Raw genomic sequence first — 23,215 nt, 5'->3', positions numbered from 1 at the left:
TCAGCTGCAGCTGCGAACCGCGTCAGGTACGAATACCTCAAGCTAGGGTCAATCCCAAAGAGTTTGTTGGAGAATTAGACGGATTGGAACCCCCAGCACATGCATCAGTGTGGGATGTTGGGTGTGTGATAGGATGCGGTGGCTGACAGGGGCCCTAGACATGTGGCATGGGGATGGGAGACGTCAAAGCGAAAGGTGGCATATAGAAACCCGGCACCAACAACATCTTGGCAACAGGGAGCGAGGGGGACTCCGCCTGTAGATAGGACTTTTCTTGGTTTTCTGATGTGATGCTTTCTGGCTTTTATTCAAGGTGCTAGAGATTAATAGTACTGTTAACTAAAAGTGTGTGGGATATGGGCATTTGTCCAAGTTCCATGACAGCGATCGTTTTCGACCTCGAACTATCTACCACGCACAACTTATGCGGGGTGGAGTAGGCATTCGAAGTCCAACAGGATGGATACCCAGCCCGCGGATGGCCTGACCCAACACCCGCCCGCATTACCCCCGTTTGACAGCTGGACCTAGGATGGATGCAGGAACGCGGGGTCAAATCAAGTTGTCGTCTTGGAGATAACTAGAGTCGGGGCCCTGGTCGTTGACCGCCCATCCTCCTGAAAAGTCCGTCCGTCTTGACCTTCCTTAGCATATCTGGAAAAGGGCCCTGGGACGAAGATCCTCATCCTATAAGACCATCCGGCAACGGTTTTGATGTTACCTAGCAAGTCATGTAATTGATCCCCCTTTCTTCCTGCTCTTTGAACCAACCCAGTGTGCCGAAGAACATATGGTTGTGCATTTCCTATTCATCAACAGACGGAAGCGAGTCAGATCCGCACTTAGAATCTATACCATCGAGCTCGCACTTTGACGACTTAACATGACTATCGAATACGAGGTCAAGGGAAAGGTAGCCCTGGTTACAGGAGCCGGATCTGGTACGCAGTTTCCATTTCTACCTAACTTGCAGTGACGATACACATTGATCACCGGCTTACGGAGTACACTGAAACCTGAATCCTCTATGTAGGCATCGGTCTAGCCATCGCCCAGCGTCTCCTCAACGAAGGCTGCTCCGTAGTGATAGCAGACCTCGCCCTACGCCCCGAGGCCGAGACCACCATCGCAAAATTCCCTCACCCTTCCCCTTCCCCGGACAAACCCTCGGCCGCCTTCCACAAAACAGACACAACAAACTGGGCGCAGCTCAAATCCCTTTGGGCCGCAACCCTTGCGACATTCGGCCGCGTCGACATCGTCGTCAATAACGCCGGCATCTTCGAGCCGCCTTGGTCGTCGTTCTGGAACCCGCCCGGCGTCTCGCCAGAATCCAAGGACGATGCGGACGCCGAGGTGGGGTCCTACCACATCTTCAACGTCAATACCATCGGCCCGATCCGCCTGGCGCAGATCGCCATCGACTACTGGCTGCAGAACCGCGAGGTGAAGGGGAATCTCCTCTGGGTGTCGAGTATGGGTGGCTACATTCACTCCATCCAGACGCCATTCTACTTTGCGAGTAAGGCGGCTGTTTTGAGCGTCGTCAAGTCTCTCCAGGGGCTGAAGAAGTTGGTGGGGATTAGGAACTCTGTCATCTGTCCTGGACCTACGAGGGTACGTTGAGCACCTTCAAGCCTGTTCAAATAATAACAGAAACTAACCTAATCGCAGACACCCCTCTTTGATCAAGAATTCTGCCGCGACCGCCTGCCAGCTGAAGACCTCGCCCTATCGTCCGAGGACCTCGCCAATGCAATGTTCTCGCTATTGACAGAGGAGCAATACGGCAACGGCAACGTGCTCGAGATCATGATGGTCGGCAGCAAGGAGGAGCCCAAGATTCATACCAAGGAGGTACAGTTGGAGGCTCTGTACCCGACGGCTAGCCCTATGGGCGCAGGCACCAAGGCCATGGAGGCGGAGCTCAACTTCATGGGCATGATTGCAGAGAAGGGCATGCGGTCAAGTAATTAGGTCAAAAGTACGGAGTAGTGGTATAGGCTAATTGGATGAGAGTTGGACGCTGCAGACGTGTGAAGGAGACTTCAAATGGCTGGTATTTCCACAGAAAGTACCGATAGGGTACGGAGTACTTCGTAGATAATGATGTGATTGACGCGACTCCCTGGTGCCCCTCGCTTAGAGCGTTCTTGGGTTTCCCCTTGCTCCTAGACCCTCACTACTCAGACTTATGGGTACAAGTTCACAGTAATCCGTGACCCCAGCCCGTTTGACGCCTCCATTCCGGGGAGTTTACTGCAGGATGCTCTTTCCTCCTACTCGAGCAAAGCCCCTTGCCCTCCGGTGGATATGCCACGATTCTGGGTGCGGACGGAATATGAACAGGTTCTTATCATGATGAGTGATCCAGACAGGCCCTGGCGAAGTCCAAATTGGAAGCCAAGGCTCTCCATCCCCATACTAGGCTATTCCTGACACTAAAGAATTGTGATATTTGATGTAATCACTACGCCAGGATGATTTGAACATGTCTGGAGAATCAGAGGTGTGGCAATATCAGTAAAGTCAAAATTGATTCATCGCTACAACACATTAAGGTATCTAGGCACGAAAGGAAGTGAAACCATCAGCTGGCTATTACAAGACAACATCATCTCAGAGAAACCCCAGTTCCAAAGAACCCCAGCCATAGTCCATGGCTGACTCATCATTCCCCATCGCTGCCGAATGCCGCGTAGGCCCTGTGGGCGAAAACGCAGTCTGGCCCCTAAACCCCGCCGGCGCCGAAGGCTGCCCACCACAATCGTCTGGGAACTCATGAAAGGCATAACACGTCGACCGGCCGAGGACCTCCTGCATCAGCGCGACTAGCCGTGTGATGAGCGGCCGCACCATAGCCTGGTACGATTCTCTAGACGAGAACTGGCCGCCGCCGCCGCCGCCGCCGCCGTACACGTTGTTGTTCCCGGGAAAATGCAGCGTCGTGTACCCGTTATTAGGCACGCCAGAAATGAGGCCCATGAACTGCCGAAAGACCTGGGCTGCCTGTCGCGCCTGGTTCCAGCCCTCGGGGAAGGCCTCGAGGATGCTGACGATGACGGCGACCTCGTCGCGCGCCGAAAAAGAGGTGCATTCTGCGGCGCAGGCGATGAAGCTGTGAATTAGGACTAGACCGACGGGAAAGAGGCGGCATAGAGTAACGCGGTTCAGGGGTAACTGGCGCTGCTGGAGGAGGACCGAGGTCGACTGGAGGTGTTTCTGGGCGAAACGCAGCAGCTCGACGGCGGAGACGATGGAGCCGCACGAGTTGAAATGGCAGGGGTAGTGAAGGAGGAGGAGAAGATGGTAGTACCGCGCGCTGAGCCAGGTAACTGAGTTGTGAATGGGGACGTTGTCTGGTTCCAGGGGTGAGACGAGGCACCCGTTGCTGTACCAATTCTCGATTTCGGAGCGGATGTTCTGCACGATGGCGCGCCTGTCTGCTTGCGAGAGCGCAGCGACCTCTGATTGTTTGCGGGTGTGAATCTGTTTGAGAATACGGTCTTCGAGCTGCCTGAGCTGGATGACGTGGCGATTTGTCTGGAGGATGGAGGCGAAGTGTTGACGGTCCGGGGAGGCGAACTCTTCGATTGTGAGGCCTGGTAGCGGGACATCGACGTTTTCGTCAATGAGGGCTACGGGGAGACCCAGAGAGATGGCCATCATCCGGTCTAGGACGTAAATGCTCCAGAATAGGCGGTGCCGAAGTTCAATGTCCATGGCCGAAAGGTTCTTGTCCTCGGAGGATCTCCTGCTCAGGCCGAGGAGCATGGCCTGCCGGGAGACGATGCCTGCTATAGACCACGTGGAGATGCCCTTTGGGTCGAAGAGTGAATACAGTGCCACTAGGACGAGGATCTGGATCGACTCGAGGTCCTCTCTTACAAGACACTCCTGGATGATGTCGGCATAGGCCACGTCGAACTTGGAGGCCGTGTCGTTGGGGATTTGGCCGGCGCGCTGTAGGGTGGTGCACCCAATCGCCATGATGAGATACAGTAAAGTAGAGTCGGCATCCCTGCGCCGCTTGGACGATTCGCCGAGTGACTCGAGGTCCCGGAGGACCTTTGTCCTGTTGACAAAAGGGTACGCCCGGTTGACGTTGCGGAAGTAGGCGTCAACGAACCTACGAGCAATGGCGTCGCGGGGCAAGCTCGATGACGTGAAGCCTTCTCCGTCGCGCAGGCTCTCAATGCCAAGAATCCTTCCGGGCTCCGGTGCGGGCTGAAGCAGAGCTCGCATGTGATCATTGCCCCTTGACGATGATAATTCCGACTCTACGTTGACCGCGAGACTCCTCTGGTCAAACAGAATCGACCCCGATGTCCCAAGCGGTTGTTGGTGCACGGCGAAAGTGTCCCGCGGTTCCCCACGATTACTCTCAGCACTAATGATAGACCCGGGCGTGGCCCCATTCGCCGCCGGCGTGGCTGGAAGAATTTCCATCGGCTGACCCACGGCTGTGGTTGTCGTGGTAGCAGCCGGCGAGGATCCCAAGACGGAGGCGATATCCGTGCCTGTATCAAGGGTCTCTACGCCAGGGGCGCCGGCGACAGGGAGGTTCTCGTTGATGAAGCGTGAGAGCCATTCTATCCGGGCGCGCAGATGGTGCGTCTGGGCAGCAGTGGAGGCGGCGGGCGTGGAGAAGGAGCACTTGTGTCCCGCGTTGGCGCAGAGGGTGCAGATGGGAAAAGTGCGGCTGCATTTCTTCTTGAAGCTGCGGCAGCGGTCGCAGGCGGGGATGTCGCGGGCGACCTTTGGCGACGATGCTGAGATGGATGACGACGCCGCCGCCGCCGCCGATGCTGATGCTGCTACGGAAGCGGAGATGTTGGCGGCACTAGGAATTGCGGTAGGACTTTGACCCGTCAGCGCCGGTGAGATTGGACCTGAAGACGGCGGCGCTGGGGCCGAGCCCGAGACTGACGCCGCGATGGCTGCTACTGCTGTTGCTGACGATGAGACATCGGGGACGGTATCCGGAGGTCCCGGGTGGGCTGCTGAGGACGGTGTCTGGGGCGGCAGTGGAGGGCGTACGGCAGGAGGGGAAGCTGAGCGACGCAGGGCTGACGAGGATGGGGATGTCTGTCGGACGCGAAAGCGATGAATGTTCGATCTGATATGTTCGGGCGACATTGCGACGGTGCGGGAATGCCAATGGACTGGGCGACGGCGAGACGCCGACTGAACGCCCGTTTCGTGTCGGGGCTGTCGGGGACTTTGGGGGCGTTTCTACGCTGGACACGTCGCATACACAACCGGTTGGTCGGCTGGGAGTGGGATCCCTTTTCGAACAGAAGCGAGACTGGAGCTGAGTCGGGAACCTCTCCGCTTGTGGTCACCTTGCTTTACTTTCTCAATGGATCGTCATCTGCAGGGCAGAGGCAGAGAGTTCTTCAGCGGCTGTGCGTTTCCATGGCTACGGGACTCGTAGTATGATGGCGATCTTTTTGTTGAGTGATAATCATTCTTTGCAAAGAAAAGAAGAGTGAAAATTCTCTTCTCTCCCCTCCCCAGCGTCGCAACGAGGCTGTCCTACCTTAGCACACACTACGGATACACGTACACACCATCTCTGCTTCTGCCCAGGTCACTCTCCGCGCAGATCCGATAGTCACTGAGCCTGGGGCTGGGACTGGGAGGCCTTGAACCGGCCGGCAATAGAGAGACCAGGAGTACGGAGTACAGTACAAAAGTACCCGAGTACCAGACAGTTGCCGATGGTGGAAGACCACGACTCAAGCGGGCGTAGAGCACGCCATTACCACGGCCTGTTCAGGGGCGACGAATAAGAAGCCTCCCTAGAGCGGTTTTTCTAGTTTAGTCGGCCCAGTTTGGCCCCGCTGTCGGGGATGCGTCATTCGGAGTTAATATTTCCTCATTATTTTTTCTTCGTGTTGAAGGGGGGGAGAAGGGAGAGTGAAAGATAAGGGGCCGGCCGGCAGTTGGGGTTGTGCTGCTAAATTGTCAAAGTCGGCAACTCAGAGCTTCAAGTGAAGCATCAACTACGGAGTACTTGAAAGCAAAAACAGTTTGACATAGAAACTGGAGAAACAGTAGCTAAATAACTATGACTTGCATGAGAAACAAATGTTCATCCCAAGAACGCTCTAGAGCGGTTGTGATCTTCCCCCACCCGCCCAACACGCCCCCGACTCGCACAAACACCTACCGAGCCTGGCGCTGGCACTGACGTGGTCGGGCCAAGTCCGACTCGTGTTGGCAGTCATTCCTTTTGCTGCGACTTAGTGGGCCGTTCGTCCGACCAGCAGAAGCATATCGCCGAACCAAGGTTCGTCTGTAGTCTCTGTACGGATACTCTCGTCAGAAATCTAAAGACCCAAGAGTGTAAATCGGCTGATGCTCATGCGGAGCATAAAGCACAAATCGCTCAGAGTTGCTCGTCACTCTTTCCATAAAGCCGAGTCTTCTTTTCGTTGTCATCGTCCGAGGGTTTCATCAGTGGTGCTGCACAGATACCCCTCCATATTATCGCTTTCTCGCTTCTCTACAACCCCTCCTCACGTCCAGACCCGGCCTGACTCCGCCGCCATCATGTCGCCCATGTACCTGGAAGACAAGCTTAACATTGATCGGGTCGCCGTCATCGGCGCCGGGCCGTGCGGTCTGGCTGCTGCAAAGTAAGCCCGCCGATCCGGCCCCAGCCGACGAATCTAACAACCTTATACTTACTTGCTTTACTTGTGCCTTATCAGGTACCTGCTAGCGGAGAAGAAGTTCTCCAAGGTCCAAATATTTGAGCAGAGAGATACTGTTGGCGGCGTCTGGATATACAGCCCCTTGAACGTCACTGATGGCGACTTCAGCATTCCCAGAACACAGCCAACCAAGAACCCGGATACGGCCATCGCAGTCGAGGGACACGATGCCAAGCAATTCGTCTCTCCCGTGTACGATTACTTGGAGACAAACATCCCCCACACCCTCATGAACTATTCAGATAAAAAGTTCCCCTCGGACGCCTCGCTTTTCCCTCCCCATCAAATAGTGAAGAAGTATCTGGAAGACTATGCCGATGAGCTGAAACCCATCATCTCTCTGTCGACGCAAATCATCTCAGTCAGAAAGTCCTCGAGCGGCAGTGAGGTCTATTGGGAGATTGAGAGCCTGGACCTTCAGACACATGAGACGAGCAAAGCGCAGTTCGACGCTGTCTTCGTAGCGAGCGGACACTACAACGACCCTTTTATCCCAGACATCCCTGGCCTCGCCGAGTTCGATGAGGCACACCCAGGCTCCATCTCACACTCAAAGTTTTACAGAAATGCCGCACAGTACGAGGGAAAAGTGAGATGAGCCATGAGTCTAGCCCCTTGTCCTGCTCATAGTTACTTACACCATCACAGAAAGTCGTCATCGTCGGCAACTCGGCCTCGGGCATCGACCTAAGCGCTCAAATCTCAACAGTCTGCGCCCTCCCCATCATCATCTCCGAAAAGACCGTCCCCAACACCCCCGCAGAAGACCGTTCGTCCTGGGCAAGGCCCGTCCCCGAGATACTCGAATTCATTCCTGAGAACAGGCAAGTCCGCTTCGCCAACGGCGAGACCGAATCGGGTATCGATGGCGTCGTCTTCTGTACGGGCTATTTCTACAGCTTCCCCTTCCTCCGCGATCTCTCCCCTCCCGTGGTCACGGACGGTGCCTACGCGCGGAACTTGTACGAGCATCTCCTCTACATTGACGACCCGACGCTCGCGTTCGCAGGTATCCCGCAGCGCATCGTGCCGTTCCCTGTATCGGAGGGTCAGGCGGCGTACGTTGCGCGCGCGTGGGCGGATCGTCTGCGGCTACCGACTCGCGGCGAGATGAGGGAGTGGGAGGTAAAGATGCTGAAGGAAAAGGGGGAGAGTAAGATGTTGCATAACTTGGCGTTTCCCAAGGATCTAGAGTACATCAACATGCTCCACACGCGGAGCCTGGAGGCGGAGAAGAAGGAGGGTCTTGAGAATGATGGAGTGGGAAAGATCCCGCCGTACTGGGATGATGAGAAGCGATGGACGAGGGAGCGGTTTCCTTTGATCAAGATTGCGTCGAGGAAGTTAGGGGAGAGGAGGCACGAGGTCACGACGTTGGAGGAGCTTGGGTTTGACTACAAGGCTTGGAAAGCTGGGCTCGATGAGGAGGGAAAGTTGTTGTGAGGGATGTCATTTAAGGCCGCAACGACTTTGATGTCAAAGAGGAGTAGACGTCATGTTTGATGGGCTTAAGCCAAAGGTTTAGACTAGATGCCTTACGATAGACCGTGTCTAGACACGGGCTGGAAAGAGACTGCTTTAGTTAGAGCACACTACCGGTAGAAAAGAGCTACCGTATGATTTCAAGTCAGATTTTCTTAACTCAAGGAATTACTTGAGACTGTTTGCTCTCGACATCTGACAGTCGATGCTGTGCATTTGATGCATGTGGGAAGTCAAAAAGGTAATCATTCCTACAATGCTAAAAGCTTATGAACTTCAGACTACCGGTAGACTCGTGAAGACAAAGCTGACAAATTGGACTTCCATCCCAACTACTTCTGCCGGTCCCGCGCGCCACGAGCGCTCGGAGTTCCGAACCGCGCGGGACTGATGCAGCGTTCCAGAGCGGGGAAGTTGAAGAAGTCTATTTTTACGTCATCTTCACCTTTGGAAGCACGTCTACTCCCTTCATGTGCTTCTTAAGAAAGCAATCCACCTAGGCCGCTAATAGAAGACCCCTCATCACGCCACAGTACACTTTGAATCCCACCGGTTCAAGTTGTGTTAATACGTGATCGCACTTATATGAGATCTGATATCGCCCATTGATCAACTATCGAGGATTCCACATCCCTTCTTACTCAAAAACTATTCTTTTACCACTAACTTAATATGAGTGAAGAGGTACGGCTGCATGTATTCAATGATTCCAAAAACATGCACGCTAATGACTTCATTACAGAAAGACCCCATCCGATACCAGCCCGGGAAAGGCGGGAGCTTCGAGCGCACCGAAGCTAAATTCCGCAGCTTCATCTCGAAAGATACCAACTCCGACTTTCCAGCTGAGAAAGGTCGCTATGCGCTTTACGTCAGCCCAGGGTGTCCATGGGCAAGTACTCAAACAGAACAAGAACCCACATGATGACCAAGCGCTCGTCAAGTTAGGCACCCCATGCTAATACGACCGTCAACCAGTGCCATCGGGTCATGATCGTCCGCGCTCTCAAGCGCCTAGAGGACGTCGTAGACCTCTACATCGCCGACATGGGCATGGGCAAGGAAGGCTGGCACTTCACAGACAGCCCCGAGGCAGCCAAATTCGGCGTCCTCCCACGCGACCCTGTTTACGGTTTCATGACGATCAAGGAGCTCTACCTCAAAGCGAGTCCTGGCTACGACGGGCGCGTCACAGTGCCTGTTCTCTGGGATAAAAAGGCACACACGCTCGTCAGCAACGAGTCTAGCGAGATCATCCGCATGCTCTACACCGAGTTTGACCACCTCCTTCCCGAGGCGGATCGCGAGGGGAGTAGACCCGGCGGGGGGCTGTACCCTGAGGTGAAGCGTAAGGAGATTGATGAGATCAATGAGTGGGTGTATCACACTGTTAATAACGGTGTTTACAAGAGCGGGTTTGCGTTTACACAGTCCGCTTACGAGGAGAACGTCGACGCCTTGTTCAAATCCCTGGATCGCTTGGAGGATATCCTCAAGGACCGGCCTTTTCTGACTGGCGATCATATTACTGAGGCTGATGTCCGCTTATTCCCGACGATTGCTCGCTTTGACGTCGCGTATGTCCCGATCTTCATGTGTAATCTGGGCACGATCCGAAACGATTACCCGAACCTGCACCTTTGGTTCAGAAGGTTGTACTGGGATCAGAGCGGGAGGACGCATGGCGCGTTCTTCAGTACGACGGATACGTGGGTTTCGAGATTTAAGGAAGGGTATGGTGGTGCGAGGACGAGAGTGTTGGGGATCACTGGGCCGCTTATTATTCCTAAGGGCCCCCGCGTTCTGGTTCACGAGCTTAAGGAGGAGGAGAAGCTGAAGGCATCGTAATTGTCTTCATTACAGAGCCTGGATTTGAATAGATAATCAGGACTGTATAATTTCAGCACGACTGCCAGGTTACCTGGATATTGCGGTGATTTCATCGTTTCTGCCGCATGTGTTATCAGGCTGATCGCTATGTATCACTGCGGCTATCATGTATCCCAGAAGCCTCTCAAATTTACCAGAATTCCCAGTAACTTGTGCAGGGTTACGTGGTTCCACTCTGATGAAGGCTCTTCGGCATTTTAAAACTTTCCGAAATCTGCATCTGACTATGCCCGGGCAAAAGTCATGGCCAGCCAAGCAGGCAGAATTCGTGGCTGCGGCGGTGCAAATGAGGCGGGGAGCTGCGACCATCAGCACTCAGCGTTGGTTGGCGACAGGCCCATTGATTCTGGTGTCATATTATGTTTTAACGAATCAAATGCGTAGCAAGGCGAACAGATTTAAACATCGTCTGGCCGCTTTTTGCCACTGCTAGAAGTTGTCCAGCCTTCCGGGCAGAGCATTTCGCCCGATTTGAGGCCATGAGACCATTGATGAGACCTTCATCTGGGTCTACCAGCAGAGGCTTTTGACAGTCAGCCTTAATAGTCTTCAAGTTTCTATATAAGAGCAGTGGAACGATTGAACTACAAGTGTGGCTGTTGCAATGGAAAACGTAGATTCGACATCTTGTACTAATGCCGATTGCTTTCCCGGCTGCCACTGCGAAAGCTGACACCGAAGTTAAGAAGACAGCTTGCATTCCATAACATTTCCAACTCTTGACATCGTGCAAAGAGCATCGGATTACTTTACAGTCTCAATGCCACCGTTAGCCGCTCTCAACATCCTGAAAACCTTCGGAATTCGAATATCTTACATGGCCTTTATAACCACGAATCACCATGTCAAACGAGAAATTGGCGACGATTACAGGAACAACATACGCCCAGGCCCAATCGCCGGCATCTCTCTAGTTGCCATAGTATTTGTCTTTCTAATACTGATGGTATGGGGCAGGCTGAGAGCCAAGACTGGAGAGGAAGCCACTATGCACAGGTACAACGATTATGTTAGCAACGCCGTGGCCCTCGAAGACCGGCGAGGGATCACCGGAAATGGCAGGCATGTCTATGGCCAAGGCCATTTTCCGGGGCCACCGTATAGCGAAGGCGAAGGGGGCGGTAGCAGGCGTGCCCGGTTTATAAAGCCGCTTCCACCGTACCCTGGCGAAGTTGGCAGATCCCAACAGCGTGCAGGGATGTAATCAACAGGTTTTGATCCACTGCGACGGAAAGATTCTTGGCGAGATTTTTGATCTCATGCATGTCGTTGGCCCGTGTGAGGTTCTCTTGTATCTGCGAAAACGATTTCAATGTTTTAAGTCAACGAACATAATCATAGCAAGATTAGTTGGATAGAAGCCTCTCATCGTGTCTAAGACTTAGTAAACTTTTCGAGACACAACTACAATCGTATTATCTCGAACCGCAACCAAGATAACAGCTCTCTCAAAGATCACACGCAGTATCTAGGCGTTCTCTAAGCCCAACAACTACTTCAGCGCCCGAATCCAGGTCATCCAACCATTTCCGAACTCTATTCATAAAGAGTTCATCATCGCATAGTGTAACAGCGAGCTCAAAATCTCTCTGATGGTGAGTATACTTATGAATGGCCACCCACTCAGGCTGTAGCCTTTCCATTTCCACGATAAATACCCGACGTAACTGAGTAAGTTCATAATGCTCCAGATGTTCCCAGAAGAGCGCCGTCACTTCTCCGTTCTCGTCGTGCTGATAACTGCTCTTATTTGGCTCGACATCACGTGGTTTGCTTTGTAGGAGGGGCGGATACTGGCAGGCCATCCATAATGGTAGAGCTGAAACGCATTCCCAGTCAACCACGGCTGTGAGATTTCCCACTTTATCAACCAAAATTTTGCGGCTATCCATGTTACCATGAAAGATGACTGTCGACGCCATTTCGATTCCGGTGGAAGGAAATGCATCTTTCAGATGGTTCCGAAGCCTTGTAATAAGAATCATAGCTGTCTCAAGGAACTCCACATCATCGTGACCTTCTTCGTTTTCGTCGTCCGCCTCTCTATCTTCTTCTTCTTCTTCTTCTTTTTGATTTGTGTGTTCCTCGGCCACCGCATGCTCGATCTCCTCTTTGGCGTCGTCTTCCTTCGCTGTTGCTCGGATTTGGTTGTCTTCCTTGATCTTATTCTCCCCGGGCCGGTAATGGCGGTCTGAATTCTGGAAACGACGCAGACGAATACTGCAATCGAGCTCTACAAAGTCCAGTCGAGCTGACATTCATTCTTTGCTGGATGCGAAAGGACCGCAGGAAAGTTTTGAGTAAGGATGCTCGCCGATGAAAGAATAAGATACCAACCTCTGAACAGTGAAGCTAGGCGCAGAAGATGTCCCAACCTCTGCTAATAGGTCATCACCTTGACCAAACTGCTCACAGTTCTCATGTGGCCGTTGGCTAGGAAAGTCGGCTGCCGCAGAGAGATTGGATAGTGCACAGGAGATTGTTGCTGCATCAAGTTTGGACAAAGTTGAAGTCTGCCTTGAGGGCACGTCCGGGAAGATATTGCCGATGCCTCGCATTTGACTTTCGAAGGTTTCGGAGAAGAACAAAGCAATGCGGAGAATAAGCTGTTCCTTGGCTGAGTAGGGGATCTCTTTCCATACATCAGCCAGAGGCTCGCCCGGTATCTTGTTCATGATGATCCATTCGAACTCTATGGGATTGGAGCGATCGGCTGTGTAAGCCAAGATATCTGGGACAGGTAGACTGGTGTTCTGGCGGACCCAACTTAACGTTGCAATCTCACTCAGGGTTTTCAACCATGGTTCAATAGGGAGTGTTACCCGTACCACGACCTCCTGACCCGCAGACTCGACGACATAAAGCTTATTGAAGGTACTATCTGTCAGGAACCCGATGCTGCAAGGACCTTGGATGTCGAGGGTCCTCTTTGCGGTCTCCATGATGGCTGTCATGTCAGGATTGATTGTCCATCGAGGCTCGAGATAGTCCAGATTGTTCCGCACCCACCTGAGACCAGAGCGGTCCGGGGATTTCGCCTTGATTTCTGCCTCCATAAGACTTTTGCACAGATCATGAGGGTAACTTGGGGAAAATCGTCGTGCTGCCATCAGATGGCCGCCGAGGAATGAGCAACGAGCGGGGAAATGGATGAGTGGAGAGTTGGGAGGAAGTGTGAGAAAACAGTGCGTCGATTCCTTCACAGCAGATTTGATCCCCAGTGGACTAGGTGGGGATATTCTGATCATATGGCCAATTTCTTGAAAAGATCGAAACCTTTTGTGCTTAGCTTCAATCCAGGAACAACGCAACTGTGTGTATTGGAATTGCATTCTGCAGCCCCGCGCGCAAAACCTTTGGGGTGTAGTGACGTTCGATAATATACTACTGAGCCCCTTTGCTTCTTGTCATTGATGATAACTAGACAAAGTCACCCCAAGATCTAGGCAAACATACATCTCCGAGGTTATTAGGTGACGAAGAGATTACTGGGATGTCACGCGACAATCAGTTCTCCAGGAACGATAGCATAAAGTGGAGTCAACGATTGTTTCGGTCGGCAATTCTGACCAGTCATGGGCCACATCCTATCTGTAGTCCCAAGTTGTAATCCGACGACAATTTGGACGCGGCATGTCGCAATTTTGCTCGATCATCCTTAGTAGAAGAAATTGAAGTCATTGCAAATCAGTCCTGTGCTAGCCAGCTGTGAGGGTTCTATTTAAAGATGACCTTCCCGCCGCATGTTGAAGTAATGAGGTTGGCCCTGTTCAACAAGCGGCAGACAGCATCAATCTATCTCAGTCTACCAAGCCAACATGAACATTCGCGTCCTTCCTGTAACATCTCAATCCGTCCCCAACATGACCACCATGACCCCAGAGGTTGCTGTTGCAATGGAGAAAGCCATCAGCAATGCCAAAACCTTGTTGAGAGAGGTAAACTTAGACGTGAGTCGTCCCAATGACCGCCGTTTGAGGCCAACCAGTGGAGGCACAACTACGACCGCAGATGGTGTATTTTAGCTAATTATGGTTTCGAAATTGTAGATATTCCACCATCCTGAACTCAACTACGAAGAGTTCCACGCGCACGACGCCCTCATCAAGGCACTGGAGAGGCTTGGCTTCAAAGTCACCCCTCACGCATACGGCATTCCTACATCTCTGGAGACCGAATTCGGAGAAGGCGGTCGTCTGGTCGTCTTCAACGCCGAGTACGACGCGCTCCCTGAAATCGGCCACGCATGCGGCCATAACCTCATCGCAACCGCATCCCTAGCGGGCTTCCTCGCCACAGTCGCCGCCCTGAAGGCGTCCGGCAAACCTGGACGCGTGAGACTCCTCGGTACTCCGGCCGAGGAAGGCGGCTGTGGCAAGGGCATGCTCGTCGGTAAGGGGGCATATGACGGTGTCGCGGCCTGCGTGATGGCCCACCCGGCTCCCCTATTTGCCTACGGCAACGAAGGCCAACAAGGCGACGTCTTTGTCAACCACGTTTCGGCCATTAGCTTCAGAATCAAGTTCAAGGGCAAGCCTGCGCACGCGGCTGTGTCGCCATGGGAGGGCGTAAATGCTCTCGACGCTGCTGTTCTCGGCTACAACGGCGTCAGCATGATGAGGCAGCAGATGACGAAGGATGCCACCGTCCATGGCATTTTCACGGATGCCGGCGTCAAAAGCAACATCATTCCTGATTTTACTGCTGTCGACTACACTGTACGTGCGCCAACCATTGAACAGACCAAAGAGCTGCGTGATCGTGTAATTACGAATTACCGGGCTGGCGCTATCGCCACGGGCTGCGAGATGCAGGTTGAGAATGATGTCTTCTATGCGCCCCTGCGCCCAAACAAGCAGCTCTCTCTAGTGTTTGCCGATGCTGCGGCAGATTTGGGTATTCCCATGTGGTGTGATGTGGACACTAAGGACGTCATCTCTGGCGCAACTGATCAGGGGAATGTTGGCTGTGTCGTCCCTGTTATTCACCCCATCTACGGAATTGAGGCCAAGGAAGGGCAGAGTAATCATACTGCCGGTTTCACGGAAGCTGCCGGAGCCGAATCAGCACACGAGCGAACTCTTGTTGTTGCCAATGCTCTAGCAAGATCTGCATGGGCTGTGTTGACCGACGACGGGGTTGCGTCCAAGGTTCAACGGGAGTTTGAAGAAAATGTAACGGAGAGGAGGTTAAAGATTTCTCTCGAGGAGGAAATGTCTCTCATTACGAAGGATTCCTCTAGGATCAGCGCACCTGTCAGGAAGCTTTGCTCTTGTGGCAACAGGGCTTGAGCAAGGATTACTCGATAGCTAGGCCGCCAGATTAGAGTTCTACTCACTGCCCTCTTTCAATAACACGGCGTAGCTACTGTCACGAAGCTTTTGTAACAACCAATCCCGATGGATTATGTCGTCGGTTTCTTTCGCCATTATGAACACCGCCCACTGATTTCTCCACATGAACGGTCTGTCTGGGCTTTGTGTAATCATCCGGAATATCATGCGGAGGAGATCGTCCTTAGCGACGGCAAGATCTCGTTGGAGTGATTCGGATGGCGAAGAGGAAGCCATGGTACTTAGAACACAGACTAGCACAGCATGGAAGTGGGCCACGATGTTGTAGGATGTTGTGATCAACTTTGCGTCAGCTGAATTTGGGGCTTCTGCCAAGCGGAATATGGTCGAATGTTCCTGTTCAGCCCCCCGGAGAAAGGCCACAGAAGGTCAGCCAGTGTTGTCGCTCGTGCCAGCGTGTGTTCTTCAGGATGTAAAGTGAAGTTCAGGAAAGACTATTTTCTTACCTCTCGTAGGCGATGCAGCGTGGTAACTATGCCCTTGAGCTTGTCTACATCATCGCCGGATGATGCGCGGAGTCGGTGCAGTCGATCAAGGCAGACGTTTGCGAAGAAGTGGAATTCCAGCGGCTTCGACCGCTCCACGTCATCCATCAGCTCCTCACATGGATACAATGACCCAAAGAAGTCAACGTGGACATTCCGAGAACACGCAAATAGGGAGCGAGATGTATCATCGCCGGAAAGAACCAGGCGAGAAACGTCGCCTCCAAAGCCGCAAGTTTCAGAGTCTAGGTCCTCGTACGCAATGAATAGCAAGAGACTCGCGACAAGACTTTTGTTTGCAGGCATTACCAGATGAATAGACAGCGTGTCAAAGACGGAGTCCTTTCCAGGAGACGTGCTGCCAGAGAGATTTCCGATAGGGCTCTCCCCGGGATGGAAGAGCTTCAGAAGGCGATGCTTATGAATATAGTCTGCCATGGCGGAACTGAGCTTCTTCATAGCCCGACGGCATTTATCGTCCCAGATTGCACGGTACGTCAGCTGTAACAGCCAGAAGGCCATCAAGGTTTTGGTGTAATTGCATGTCGGGTCTTGGGTTCGGTCAATAAATTTGCTAGTACCCATTTTGAAATGAGACTTGGCGGAGGTCAAAACCATACGGTCTGGGTGATTCCGAGCAACGGTACCAAGACACGAAGCCAGCAATAGGTGCATGACCGTGGCGTCGTCGTAGGCATGGTGAAGCAGGATAGCCAGCTTGGACCACAGAAAGGTCTTGGGACTACACTTTGCGAACACATTCTCGAAGAAGTAGAGAGCGTCCTGCTCCAGGGGGTCAAAGAGAATTGAACATCGGGACGGTATATGTCGAGCGCTCAGCATTGCCAAAGGTGACGCCACTGCCGCGTTCTGACCAAATATAACCTCCAAGGCCACACGCTCGTCAAAGTGCGTTGTATTGTTCATAACAGAATAAGTCGTAGTCGTCGACTCGATTTCTTCCACTGATGTCAAGGGGGGACACTCTCCCCAGTCGATTGGGCTTTCGTCGCTTTCGGGCGTATCCTGGATGGTATGCCTGGTAATGTTGTTCGATGGCAAGATCGGAGGAGGCACGTATTGAAGGCGGGATTTGACAGGGCCAAACCCACGCCTTCGTTCTCGGAGGGAAACATAGTCTCCCCGCCACTGACAGTGTCGCTGTAGGCGGCTGCATCGCTGACAGGTAGGCCGGTCTTCTGAGCATTTGACCTTCGATCGCGCGCAGGTAATGCATCCACTTGTTGATCGACTCCACCGGCGGGGTCTTATCGTGGCATCTTCAAGCATGGCTGGCGATGATGCTTTTTGTGTTGCTCAAGCATTTGCGCAGCCGTCGGCACGGGACCATAGATAATGAGAAATCAGATGGAAATGCGTGAGGGATGGTCATGGTGTTGACCAGTGGAAGAGAGATTTATTCAGAAAGACAAGTAGGAGGGCACAATGGTTAACAGAAGTTATCAACAAGAGACGCGAAACTATTGCATCATCCCGGAGTTAACAACTTGCTGTCGCTGACGCCTCTGATCCCTGAATCGTGCATGTGGAAACCACTTCCTATCTCGACTCCCAAGAACCAACTTAGTCTAGAGTGGAGCAACTGCGGTCCGAATTGGCCATTAAGAACCTTCGGACCGAGAGTCAATTGAACTACCAATAATAGTTTAACATAATGTTAGCCCACCTTCAGTATTGAAGTAGTGCATTAAGAGAATGTCAATTATGAGACGACCTTGACTTTGTGAATTATGATAACTGAGAGGCATTCTCGAGAAAAGTAGAATTAAATCTCACTCCACAGGATTATCATATATGAGGCATCTACATCGGAAACTTTGCGTTAAGATTCTACCAACGAAAGACTTCGCGTCCATTGGTCATTTGTAAGTGACGACATTGAAGGCGTGCTATACTGTACCGTTTCCCACCCCCTAGTTCCTTGATGTTGCATATATGTTATGGGAAAGATTGCATTGCCAAAGTCACAAGAACTCTTACTGATATTCGCAGAGCACCCAGTGAGCCCACCCAACAGAACAAAAAACCTCGTTGATTTGTGTTCATGATGGATGAATCACCTTTGCGCGGAGAGGAGCACCGAAGAAGGTCCCCCGAACGGCAGGGGTAACAAAAAAGCATCCAAAACAACAAGAAACACCGCTGGTGGTCCTCTGAAAACCTACAGTACATACCGCTAGACGATTCCGACGAAAAGGGAGATGCAGGGGATGCATGGGCGCAAGAATTAAAGAGAAGCAAAGCCTCCCTCTGGAGATGGCGTTGTGCCACGGCAGTGCTCATCATAGCCTTGATCATATCCTGGCTCCCGTTCTCCGCCCAGGCCCCGAAATCCGTCCGAGATGGCTACCCCCAGCCAGAAGACGGCGAAGACAACGTCCTCAAATGGATGAAGGAAGCCGAAGTCGCCCAAGGCCACTTCTGGTGCGGCAATTCAACCATCGAAGCCAAACGCAGAGGCTGCGCCTTTAACAAGCTGCACAACAGATGGATGCCACCAGCCTGCACGCAAGACTTCGAGCACGCCCGACAAGCCGTCTTTGAAGCACTCGGCGGTGGCGAGGAGCCGGAATTCGTATTCTACAGGGATGAGGACGGTAAACCAGGGGCGGAGATAACAGATGACGAGCTGGATGAGTTTGAGATTTTGACACCGGCTTGGACGACTGTTGGGCATCATATGACGCACTGCATGTATCTTTTGCTGCAGGCCGCTGCGGCGCTGAATTTGGGTACGAAGGCGGATATGGTTGTTCACGCGTGGGAGCATGCGAAGCATTGTGCCATGGTAGTGCTGAATGAGACGAAGAAGGCGCCGGCTTGGAATGATGTGAAGAGTTTTGGGCATACGCAGTCTGGTGTTTGTTGGTAGTTACCTGAGTATTCAGAGGAAGGCGTGCACAAGAACATCCTCACCTTCCGTAAAATATACCTAGTCGACTAAGCAAGCCCGTACTTTCCAGATCTTGCCACAAGAAGCCTATATAATCCCCCCCCCCCCCCCCCCCCCCCAATCCCAATTCCGTCACCACAACCAGCAGGCGCCCGTCTAGGTCGACGGGTCAGGTCAAACTAGGATGAGTGGTGGAGTGGTATATGGTCAACAACAAATCCCAGCATGTGCACCAAGAGATGTAGCCCCCAGTTCAACACCTGGGGGGTGAACTCTCTTTTCTGTTTGACTTGAACGAACCGCAGGCTCAACTTGCTTGATCGTGGTCTCTCTGAACCCTAAGTATTATAATTACCTTAGGTTTCGACTATCTAGTGGCTTTCGACAAGCAGACTTCGTCTCTGAAGGCCGCAGCCGCAAATCATGAATTTGGCTCGCGAATCTTGATTGCTGAAAATGGGCACCACCATACGCCACTGGTATAATACACATAGCGCGCATATAAGTATAACTTGCCATGTGAAGCTCATGTCTTACTATCTAGTACTTCGCTCACACATATCCAAGATATTCGAGGTAGGCTAGTAAGCCCTTAAGGAGCGCCGTCTCTTGGCACAAGTGCCCGGCACAGGCAACGACTTGCGCGAGAAGCAACTCTCCCCAACACAATCCAAGTCAAAGAATCTCACAACCTCATCCGCCTGGTCAGGAATATTATGATCAATCCCATGTGCCAAAAACGCCTCAAAAAGCCCCTTCGTCCCATACACGCTCTTCGTCCACCCTTCAACAGGATCATCCTCAACGACCTCTGTCGGCGTGACTCCCGTCCCCAGCACCGTAGTCCACATCTTGATCTCCTCGTAGAAATTCGTCACATTCAGCACATTATCTACGTCCCCGTGCAGAACCTGCAACTTGGGCCTCGGACCGGCGTACCCCGGATACGCAGCCTCCACGATGGAAGCCCACTCTTCCCCAGTATGCGTGATCCGCCCGCTCGCGCAGTCATCAGACCAAACGGCAATACCATCCGCAGCATAACACCCAAACGGCACGCCTGCGAACGCCGAGCCAGCGGCAAAGACGTCCGGGTACGCCCCTACGAGAACATTCGTCATCATGGCGCCGGAACTCACCCCAGTAACGAAAACCCGATCCGGATCGACGTCGTAATTCTGAAGCGTCCAGCGGACCATGCTCACGATACCCAAGGAATCGCCGCCGGCGTCGTGGGAGAGCGTCTGCGGCGAGGATACGTCCCAGCAGTAATCTGCGGTGTGCGGTGTGGAGGGGTATATCGTGACGAAGCCGAGTGTGTCGGCGAGGGGACGCCAGGGCTTATAGTTGAAGGCGTCGGTCGCGTTGCCGTGGCACCAGTGCGGAAAGACGAGGAGAGGCGCGGAAGGGATGAGGGAGTCGGGGACGTAGAGGTAGAAAGAGACGTTGGTGGGGTTGGGGCCAAAGTCGGTTGTGATGTGTTGGAGGGAGGCGGCGCTTGTGAGAGCTGGGAGGAGGGCTGTTGCCCAGGCTAGACGGGGGGGCATTTTGGATGTGCCTGGGGTAACTCTGCGTCTTGGAACTGCGATCTGGGAGAGATGCCAAGGGGAGGGCTGGTGTTCCTTTTGCAGTGGGATTGGAGCTGCTTCTTATGTGCTTTGGGAAGAGCTACCCCGGTCACCCCGCGATACCGGGCATACGGGTAGAAGAAGGGTTAGTATTTGATGGCTCTTCATGGTGCTTCATTTGACTGGTTCAACTGGTATTGCAATTGATTGAGGTTGCATTTCTTGCGCGTGGTTGGCGGGGATGGTGTTGTAGAGCCTGAGGAGATCGTCGGTGGAGATGAACCATGGAGGTTCGTGGCTCCGTTTCCCAAAGCGGGAATGTGGAGCCGTGGTGAGCCGGGTCTCATCGATGCGAGAAGTCCGAGAATGCGGATTATGCTCGCGATGTCTTCTTCGAAAACGATACAGACAATTGACTGATTACACAATCCAGGTGAATTCAGATCAATCTGTGAAACAGCTGATCCTGTTGTTGTCGGCGGTATGAGCACAAATCTCAAAGGCCCAGTATCGACGAGTTCGATAGTCATCACCGAATTCACCAGAACGAGATGCTGCTTGCCAAATACCCATTGATTTTGATTGACCAATAACTCCATACGACGCAATCTCTGCCCTATTGCACAATATTATGTCAATTGTCGGCCAAGCCAAGTCTATGTGCCGTTTCTACCCCGCCGTCCTCTACTCCCCATGAAGCCTACTCATCCCCTTTATTTTCTCTTTGCGAACGAAGAAGCAGTCTTCTGAACCTTTGTCGGCGGTGCCGCCTCCGCGTCGCTGTCATCGTCCTCATCCGAATCCTCAACATCATTGTGGTCGACCTCATCCTCGTCAATAACCTCCTCGCCCGAACTCTCGTCCTCCGCCGCCACAGCCTCCTCCTCATCATCTTCGTCATCCGAGTCGCCAACGAAGCCATTGGCAGCAGGGACCTCGTCGTCATCGTCGTCTCCCAGCAGCGCATTCCTTGCGCCGTTGGCCGTCTCGGCGTCCTCCTCGCCCTCAACATAGATGGCGCCTTCCTCCTCCTCGTCTTCGTCATCCGCGTCCTCGAGCTGTCTCGCGGCGTCACCCCTACGTGGCCGTCCGTTTCTGAGCTCCATCTGCGCGTGCAACATGTCCAGCTTGCCCTTGAGGGCGAGCAGGCTCGGCAGACCGCGCGAGCGCTCGCTGAGGACCTTTTGTAGCGTGACTAACCGCTCCAGGGCCTTGGTCTGGGTCGCCAACACGCCGCCGTGTACAATGAGCGTCCACTTGACCCAGTCCATGAGGCTGCCCGCGCGACCGGGCCGTCTGTGGAATCGGGCGGAGAGCTTGGTGAGGAGGATGCCGGCAAGGCTGCTGTCGAGGCGCTCAATCGTCTGCTTGATGCCTTCGGGCTGGCTAGTCTGCAGGCAGTTCTCGAGGAGGTCGGTGTCGTCGGTCTTGAGCGCCTGGGTGAGGACGGTGCTCAGAGAGGATAGCGACACGGGTTCGAGGCCCTTTCTTGATGATTGCGAGACGAGGGCCTTGCTGTTGGCGTCCTCTTGTTGCGCCAGCATGGCAGGGACGTCGATTGTGCCGCGGATCAGCTCGCCAAAGGTGGGCGACCCTGCCTCCTCCTCGTCCTCTGCGACGCCGGCTTCGGCATCGGCCTTGGTTTGTGTGGTGGTGGTTTCTTCTGTGGCGGTGCCGTTCACGGTTTTCTTTGCGTTGCCGGTCTCGACCTCGGCGCCTTCCATTTCCTCGTCCGAAACATCCTCATCGCTCTCCTCGCCGGAAGAAATCTCAATCGCTTCGTTGGTGTTGCCCTTGAGCGCGGCCTGCAGAGAGTCTGTCGCGGAGACGGCGGCTCTGCTCTCGTCAATTGTGGTCTTGGAAGCCTTGGGAGTCGACTTGACGACTGGAGCCGTGAATTTGCCGGAAGATCTCCGCCTTGAGGACATGGTGACGGGTTTTGGGGGGTATCTCGAGGGAATGGGGTGGTAAGAAAAAAAGGTGGGAAAAGTCGTGATCTAGGACCTCTCCTCCAGCAACGACAGACCTGCTTGAACTTTTTTTTTCTGCCGCCAACCAATTTTTTTGCCGGCTCGATGCACACGACCGCCCGCGGGGGGTCACGCTGACATAATGAATCAAGGTGGGGCTGTCAAGTCTCGAAGAGGTGAAAATCTCGGTTTCCGGAAAGACCTTTCACCGAGAGATTCACTGGCCGATTGCTTATGCCATTGGAGGCTCGCTTCTATCCATCGAGGTCGAGATGCACCTGCGCATGTCACTAAAACTACCACTACCTAGGTAAGCAACGGGATCATTATTGACTTTGAAGGGCAGTCTGTTGATGACTCCTCGATTTGACTATTTGTCTGAATCCAGGACTCGCGCAGTTTGTCTAGACTCGAAGCCTGGTACGGTTGACGCAAGTTCTAGGATGAGTCAAGCAAGCGGTGACACGACAGTGCGCAAGCCAGGATCTTGTGGAAGCTATTCACAAAAAGTATCAAAAGCCTCAGGCTAGAGCAATAGAGTCTGGACCGTGGACGCCGGACCATCAGAAGCTCACAAGCAGACGAAAAAGGTGATTGGTACATGGTCGCTGCTGTCCAGCTACCCTCGATCCAGAGCTTTTGCGCCGCAATGAGCGCTGGGTATTGATTGGCTGACACGGTTCTCAAGAAGGCTTGGTCCCGTCTCTCTGTGCTATGCCATATTTGTCTCACCATGATCCACCACCAGAATATGATTGGTTCAAGACAATGCAGCTATCCCTGTCGTATGCCCTGGCAAGGGTAGTCTGTCGAGCTCTGACTGGGGTCAA

General features: G+C 53.2%; 12 protein-coding genes across 12 annotated transcripts; 6 read left to right on the top strand and 6 right to left on the bottom strand.

Annotated features, from left to right (window-relative positions):
- The first annotated feature begins 644 nt into the window (after window positions 1-644).
- On the top strand, window positions 645-2,116 carry BDP55DRAFT_283673 (uncharacterized protein). Its single transcript, XM_060566495.1, has 3 exons — window positions 645-941; window positions 1,034-1,617; window positions 1,675-2,116. The coding sequence occupies exons 1-3, from the start codon at window positions 884-886 to the stop codon at window positions 1,975-1,977; spliced, it is 945 nt and encodes a 314-aa protein (XP_060425806.1). The 5' UTR covers window positions 645-883; the 3' UTR covers window positions 1,978-2,116.
- A 503-nt stretch (window positions 2,117-2,619) lies between these two features.
- On the bottom strand, window positions 2,620-5,503 carry BDP55DRAFT_617038 (fungal-specific transcription factor domain-containing protein; the record flags this gene model as incomplete). The annotated part of the gene is made up of 3 exons (XM_060571275.1): window positions 5,064-5,503; window positions 4,462-4,907; window positions 2,620-4,383 (listed from the first exon to the last, which is right to left on the bottom strand). Exons 1-3 carry the CDS (start codon window positions 5,137-5,139, stop codon window positions 2,620-2,622), a joined length of 2,286 nt encoding a protein of 761 aa, XP_060425805.1. The 5' UTR covers window positions 5,140-5,503.
- A 1,055-nt stretch (window positions 5,504-6,558) lies between these two features.
- On the top strand, window positions 6,559-8,165 carry BDP55DRAFT_559689 (thiol-specific monooxygenase; the record flags this gene model as incomplete). Its single annotated transcript, XM_060569920.1, has 3 exons — window positions 6,559-6,644; window positions 6,720-7,311; window positions 7,371-8,165. 3 exons carry the CDS (start codon window positions 6,559-6,561, stop codon window positions 8,163-8,165), a joined length of 1,473 nt encoding a protein of 490 aa, XP_060425804.1.
- Window positions 8,166-8,594: 429 nt separating this feature from the next.
- Window positions 8,595-10,243, top strand: BDP55DRAFT_674866 (glutathione S-transferase). The gene is made up of 3 exons (XM_060575691.1): window positions 8,595-8,888; window positions 8,947-9,096; window positions 9,183-10,243. The coding sequence occupies exons 1-3, from the start codon at window positions 8,877-8,879 to the stop codon at window positions 10,050-10,052; spliced, it is 1,032 nt and encodes a 343-aa protein (XP_060425803.1). The 5' UTR covers window positions 8,595-8,876; the 3' UTR covers window positions 10,053-10,243.
- Window positions 10,244-11,542: 1,299 nt separating this feature from the next.
- BDP55DRAFT_696521 (uncharacterized protein) lies at window positions 11,543-13,671 on the bottom strand (the record flags this gene model as incomplete). The annotated part of the gene is made up of 5 exons (XM_060577582.1): window positions 11,543-12,111; window positions 12,301-12,345; window positions 12,379-12,474; window positions 12,508-13,140; window positions 13,665-13,671. The coding sequence occupies 5 exons, from the start codon at window positions 13,669-13,671 to the stop codon at window positions 11,543-11,545; spliced, it is 1,350 nt and encodes a 449-aa protein (XP_060425802.1).
- A 77-nt stretch (window positions 13,672-13,748) lies between these two features.
- BDP55DRAFT_674864 (uncharacterized protein) lies at window positions 13,749-14,387 on the top strand. The gene has a single exon (XM_060575690.1). The coding sequence runs from the start codon at window positions 13,822-13,824 to the stop codon at window positions 14,059-14,061; it is 240 nt and encodes a 79-aa protein (XP_060425801.1). The 5' UTR covers window positions 13,749-13,821; the 3' UTR covers window positions 14,062-14,387.
- BDP55DRAFT_559520 (uncharacterized protein) lies at window positions 14,144-15,385 on the top strand (the record flags this gene model as incomplete). The annotated part of the gene is made up of 1 exon (XM_060569907.1): window positions 14,144-15,385. A coding segment is annotated over one exon (1,242 nt), but the record flags the coding sequence as incomplete, so codon positions are not given.
- BDP55DRAFT_674863 (uncharacterized protein) lies at window positions 15,312-15,718 on the bottom strand. Its single transcript, XM_060575689.1, has one exon. It carries the CDS (start codon window positions 15,662-15,664, stop codon window positions 15,425-15,427), a length of 240 nt encoding a protein of 79 aa, XP_060425799.1. The 5' UTR covers window positions 15,665-15,718; the 3' UTR covers window positions 15,312-15,424.
- BDP55DRAFT_718562 (uncharacterized protein) lies at window positions 15,702-17,420 on the bottom strand (the record flags this gene model as incomplete). The annotated part of the gene is made up of 2 exons (XM_060578412.1): window positions 15,895-17,420; window positions 15,702-15,784 (listed from the first exon to the last, which is right to left on the bottom strand). Coding segments are annotated over exons 1-2 (1,410 nt in total), but the record flags the coding sequence as incomplete, so codon positions are not given.
- A 474-nt stretch (window positions 17,421-17,894) lies between these two features.
- Window positions 17,895-18,826, top strand: BDP55DRAFT_752081 (uncharacterized protein; the record flags this gene model as incomplete). Its single annotated transcript, XM_060580653.1, has 2 exons — window positions 17,895-17,954; window positions 18,122-18,826. 2 exons carry the CDS (start codon window positions 17,895-17,897, stop codon window positions 18,824-18,826), a joined length of 765 nt encoding a protein of 254 aa, XP_060425797.1.
- Window positions 18,827-19,323: 497 nt separating this feature from the next.
- Window positions 19,324-20,678, bottom strand: BDP55DRAFT_674858 (feruloyl esterase B). The gene has a single exon (XM_060575688.1). It carries the CDS (start codon window positions 20,392-20,394, stop codon window positions 19,429-19,431), a length of 966 nt encoding a protein of 321 aa, XP_060425796.1. The 5' UTR covers window positions 20,395-20,678; the 3' UTR covers window positions 19,324-19,428.
- A 450-nt stretch (window positions 20,679-21,128) lies between these two features.
- BDP55DRAFT_559613 (Dip2/Utp12 family-domain-containing protein) lies at window positions 21,129-22,343 on the bottom strand (the record flags this gene model as incomplete). The annotated part of the gene is made up of 1 exon (XM_060569915.1): window positions 21,129-22,343. One exon carries the CDS (start codon window positions 22,341-22,343, stop codon window positions 21,129-21,131), a length of 1,215 nt encoding a protein of 404 aa, XP_060425795.1.
- Between the last annotated feature and the right edge of the window lie 872 nt (window positions 22,344-23,215).

The sequence above is a fragment of the Colletotrichum godetiae genome (genome assembly GCF_030913485.1).
Source record: "Colletotrichum godetiae strain CBS 193.32 chromosome Unknown BDP55scaffold_43, whole genome shotgun sequence".
NCBI classification, from domain to species: domain Eukaryota; kingdom Fungi; phylum Ascomycota; class Sordariomycetes; order Glomerellales; family Glomerellaceae; genus Colletotrichum; species Colletotrichum godetiae.
Note: the sequence above shows the minus strand (reverse complement) of the source record. Positions and strands in the feature narration are given on the sequence as shown.

Bases quoted from the DNA above. Each gene is read 5' to 3' on its own strand.
- BDP55DRAFT_283673 (XM_060566495.1), top strand. From the start codon at position 884: ATGACTATCGAATACGAGGTCAAGGGAAAGGTAGCCCTGGTTACAGGA. The intron at 942-1,033 runs GTACGCAGTTTC...TCCTCTATGTAG, and splicing joins GGTTACAGGAGCCGGATCTG to GCATCGGTCTAGCCATCGCC. The intron at 1,618-1,674 runs GTACGTTGAGCA...ACCTAATCGCAG, and splicing joins TCTGTCCTGGACCTACGAGG to ACACCCCTCTTTGATCAAGA.
- BDP55DRAFT_674864 (XM_060575690.1), top strand. From the start codon at position 13,822: ATGACCTTCCCGCCGCATGTTGAAGTAATGAGGTTGGCCCTGTTCAAC.
- BDP55DRAFT_674866 (XM_060575691.1), top strand. The intron at 9,097-9,182 runs GCAAGTACTCAA...ACCGTCAACCAG, and splicing joins TCAGCCCAGGGTGTCCATGG to TGCCATCGGGTCATGATCGT.
- BDP55DRAFT_674858 (XM_060575688.1), bottom strand. From the start codon at position 20,394: ATGCCCCCCCGTCTAGCCTGGGCAACAGCCCTCCTCCCAGCTCTCACA.
- BDP55DRAFT_674863 (XM_060575689.1), bottom strand. From the start codon at position 15,664: ATGGCTTCCTCTTCGCCATCCGAATCACTCCAACGAGATCTTGCCGTC.